Source organism: Apis dorsata, unplaced genomic scaffold (genome assembly GCF_000469605.1).
Source record: "Apis dorsata unplaced genomic scaffold, Apis dorsata 1.3 scaffold_58, whole genome shotgun sequence".
NCBI lineage: Eukaryota > Metazoa > Arthropoda > Insecta > Hymenoptera > Apidae > Apis > Apis dorsata.
The window spans coordinates 1,248,513-1,252,660 of NW_006263358.1; the positions used below are offsets into that span (position 1 = coordinate 1,248,513).

The following is a 4,148-nucleotide window of genomic DNA, read 5'->3' on the forward strand; positions in this document are numbered from 1 at the left end:
GTACCACAGCGTACAGGGATCCATCTATGGGACCGCAGGTGTAACCCAATCCGCGAGGCGACGTCTGAACGGAGGAGCTCGAAGGTGGTGGCGGCGATAATGGAGTTTCCCGTCCTTCTGAACAAAAATTTCCATCCGATCGGATTAAATTTCTGCAACCAACGCACACGCGCGTTTCGTTTCGTTTCGAACGTAACACATCGTTACATCTTCGGAAAGCTTGGAATAAAATAGTCTCGGTGGAGATTACAATCGAATCTAATTTCTAATTTATCAAAGCGTGCTTTATTAATACCCTTTCTAATAATATAACGTCCCTCTTGGTGTTTCTCTCGATCTTCCTTGCGAGAAATTCGCGGCAATTCCAGACGCCTGGTGAACAAAGAGCCTCGTTAAAGGGAAACAATCGATTGTAAATCGTTGACCGATGAAACTGGCAGAGACTAATTGCCAAACAGAGAAAAAGAGAGATGTATACGTGTCCTATCCTCTTTCCTTCTTCCAGAATCATCGAACCAATTTAACGCTAATCCCTCATGGTCGTGCTAGAAGAATCCTCGCTCACGTGTGGATTCCCTCCCCTATCCCTAAATACATCCTTTCTTATCCGCGGGAAGAGTGCAAGCAGAGGGAAAAGGCCGAAATCCATCCACTTTGCTCTCTTCCGAGAAGATCAAGAAGAGAAACGCTTCGCGTGACGAGAGCAATCGCGTGCGAGCTTTCATCCCGGATTCGCAGAAATCCTCGTCACGCGTGAAGCGACAGGTATGCGTCTTAAGGGACACGCGGGGACTCCCCTCCCCAGGCACGGGGCGAAAATACGATCTTCCTGCACGGTTCGTGAAATTCGAAATTCCAACGAGACTTCAAAAGAAAGAAAGCATCCTTTCGTCACTGTCATCATCGCTTTCCAAACTTCTTCCCTCCTGGGAAGAGTTTGAGCGTAATCGATGAAGGATCGTGGTGTTTTTTTTACAAGCGAATTGGAAACGAGAGGAGGGGAGGGGAGCGTTGGTTCGAGAGAGATCGATCTACGATATTTCTTCCGATGCGTTCGATTAATATTCCCTCGTTGTGACAAAGAGAATCGAAGAAAGAAAAGAAAGAAAAAAGAGAAAAAACAGTCCGGCTTTTAGAGAACTGCACCGATTTTAAAAGTCGTGGACCATCAGTCTCCACGAGTGGCTGGTTTGACCGATGCTTTCCCTCGTTTCAACTCGACTGGAAATTCGAGAATTTATCGCGCAAGAATTAAAATTATTTTAGATCGAGTTGGTAAACGAATGAAAAGAAGCGAGAAGAAGAGAATTTTGAATAAATTCGTATCGATCTCTCGTTTTCAACCCATCGTTCCCCGTTTCTTCTTCGATAGATATCCATCGAGATCGATACGTCGTCCGTACGCATACGTGAAACGCTGGCCATGACGCGCAGAATTCTCGTCTGAATTCAATCGTCCGAGCCCGTCCTATCCTATCTGAAACGACGCATCTCGCCGTGCATAAATCATTTTTACTGCGGACTACGTTCTCTCGGCGAGAGGGAGAGGAGGAAAGAGAGAGGGAAGGAAACTGGTCGGTGTAATCTACCTTGGCCGGCAGATGGAACGCATTTAACACCCGCGCGCAAACGCGAAACACGCCGCGAACGACCAGCCTGTTGCTCTTGATCTCGATCAAGAGGATTATCGCGACGCTCCTTCCAACCGAGGTTGGACGGGGGAGGAATCTGAATGGCGTTGGCCCATGCCGAGCCGTAGCCGCGAAAACGCAAACGACGTAGTAAATCACCGGGGCGAATACTCGCGAGGCCGAGATAAGAAGCTGTAACGACACTGATACCTTTATCTCGAGCTTCGACCACGATACGAATGCTTGCTTATCCCCCCTCGTTCAGATAAAATTCAACAATGATTCTTAAGAGGAGGGGTGAAGGATCGAAGGTGGAGGGAAAAAGGAAGAGCACCGCACGTACGCGAAGAGGAAGAATTCTGAAAGGAAGAAAAATCTAAGAGGAGAGGAGGATCGAATCGAGGTTGCCGTCTAGCAGCTGGGAGACGACCACCCAGGATTTTCGTTTCGGGGAAGCCCGTCTGAAAGGTAAGATTTAAGGTTTTTTGGGCCGATTCTCTGCAACCGATCGTTTACCGATCGCCCGGAGGAAGCAAAGTCTCGCGTGCTTTGCCTTTCGAAGATTGAGATCTTTGGCTAATCGTACGTGAAACGACGATTTCCAACAATTCCGATTATAACACGAAGTTTGCCGAGTTTGAGAAAGATATTAAAGACGGTGGCCAAGTTAAATTTAACCATATTCAACTTTATCGAAATTTAAATGTTGGATAGAAGGGGGATACATTTACGTTGATTCTTCTTGGAAAGGTTCTTCTTCAACGAGAATGTTTCTTTCCGACGTTAATTTCGATTCTTAAGAAACGACGGCATCAATTTCTATCGGGTTGATGGCACAATAGAAGGGCATAGATCACGCTAATCATTGCGGTAAACATCGAAGAGAGATCTAACGACTAGCACTTAACACGTGCACGAGCCGCAGCTGCAACTTGCACGCACACATTGTCCAATCGATATGTACAAGCTATGTCGCCTTTGGCCAATGGCCGTTCACGATTCGCGCGGATTTATTGCGCCAAATGATACGTCCACGCAACGATTACATTTCTGCCTCGTCTGTTATTGCCATTCTCGGCCTCTCTCGCCTCTCGTGTTCGCATCGGCGAAAACAGGGCCGATCCAGCGCGGGTAATCCAAGCACGGGGTACGATCGATCGGGCGCAAACTTTATTGTGCATCTCGATTCTTATCTGAGTGCGGCCGGCTCGGCAGCGTACGATGCTCGTGCATCGATTGTTTTTTGGCTCGATACCGCGGACGCTTTTAGCCACGGGTCGGTGTAAACGCGATTCGTGCCGGTTGAGAAGTTACGGCCATCGTTGATGGAGTTATGACCGGTGTATGGTATATCGTATCGCGTCACGTGATGCAATTTTCGCGAGATAAGGTGATTCAAAAGTAACGTTTATCTCTTCCTGCTTCTTTAATTTCGTTTCCTCCTTTTTCTTCGCGCGATGCAACAAATATTTGGACCCGTCAATACTACTCTCAAAATAAAATCTCGTTCGCGAGATAAGGTGGTTCAAAAGTAACGTTTATCTCTTCCTGCTTCTTTAATTTCGTTTCCTTCTATTTTTCGCGCGATGCAACAAATATTTGGACCCGTCAATACTACTCTCAGAATAAAATCTCGTTCGCCTTCCGCAATTGCGATTCTACAAGCGTATGAACGTATCCATCCTCGAGGAAGAAATCATCGTGGCACGATTCGCGAATCGAGTCGTTAAATCGGGTTAATAGAGGAAGCGATAAAACCGTATCTTCTCCCTTTGAGCGGGTTTCAACGTTCCCCGAAGAGAAGTGGTCGGAGGAAGCGGTCGAGGGAACGGTCCACGTTTCCACGAGCTCCGACCGTCATAAACAATCGGCCGGGAACATCGTGGTCGGGTGCACTCGCGTCGCACCTCGCTAAGTAAACGATGAAATTAACGATGACCGTCAACGGACAACGCAGCGGCAGCCGCAAGAGGTTCGCCCGAGAGACGCGATCTAATTTCATATCGCGCTCTTTAATAACGTCCCCGCCGCTCGTACTCATCGTTGATTAAGAAACGCGGGCATCGTTGAATGTATAATATCGGTGGAAATGTATAATTTCTCGGTGAAAAGGAGAAAGAAAGAGAAAAAGAAAAACAAAAAAAAAAAAAATAATAAGGAGGCGCGAGTTTATTTTCAAGCGAGCGAGTTTGACGAGAGGAAGGAAATTCGATGGAAAATTTATTATTAGTCTTTTGAAAATAACTCGTGAAGTCGTTTGTGAAAGCCTTGGAATTTACGATCGGGTATCAATATTTCATTAATAGATAATCTCGCGGAGTGGTTCTTTTAAACAACTTACGTAACAATACATCTCGAAGCGATTTTCTGCGAAAAGAAATCGAGACACGGACTGTTTCAAGAATAACTTTTTCCCCGGAAAATCGGAAGAACGATCGAAGAACGATTTCCTTTTCGAATTACATTTTCTCAAAAAAAAAAAAAAAAAAAAAAAAAAAAAAAAAAAAAAAAAAAAAA

The 4,148-nt window shown here is 45.8% G+C and overlaps 1 protein-coding gene across 1 annotated transcript in view; it reads right to left on the minus strand.

Moving 5' to 3' along the window:
- Positions 1-4,148, minus strand: part of LOC102675940 (tensin-3) — a 149,681-nt gene that overhangs the window by 13,434 nt on the left and 132,099 nt on the right. The window contains exon 11 of the mRNA XM_006609641.2: positions 5-117. Coding sequence (XP_006609704.1) covers positions 5-117 — 113 coding nt within the window. The remainder of the gene's footprint in view (positions 1-4; positions 118-4,148) is intronic.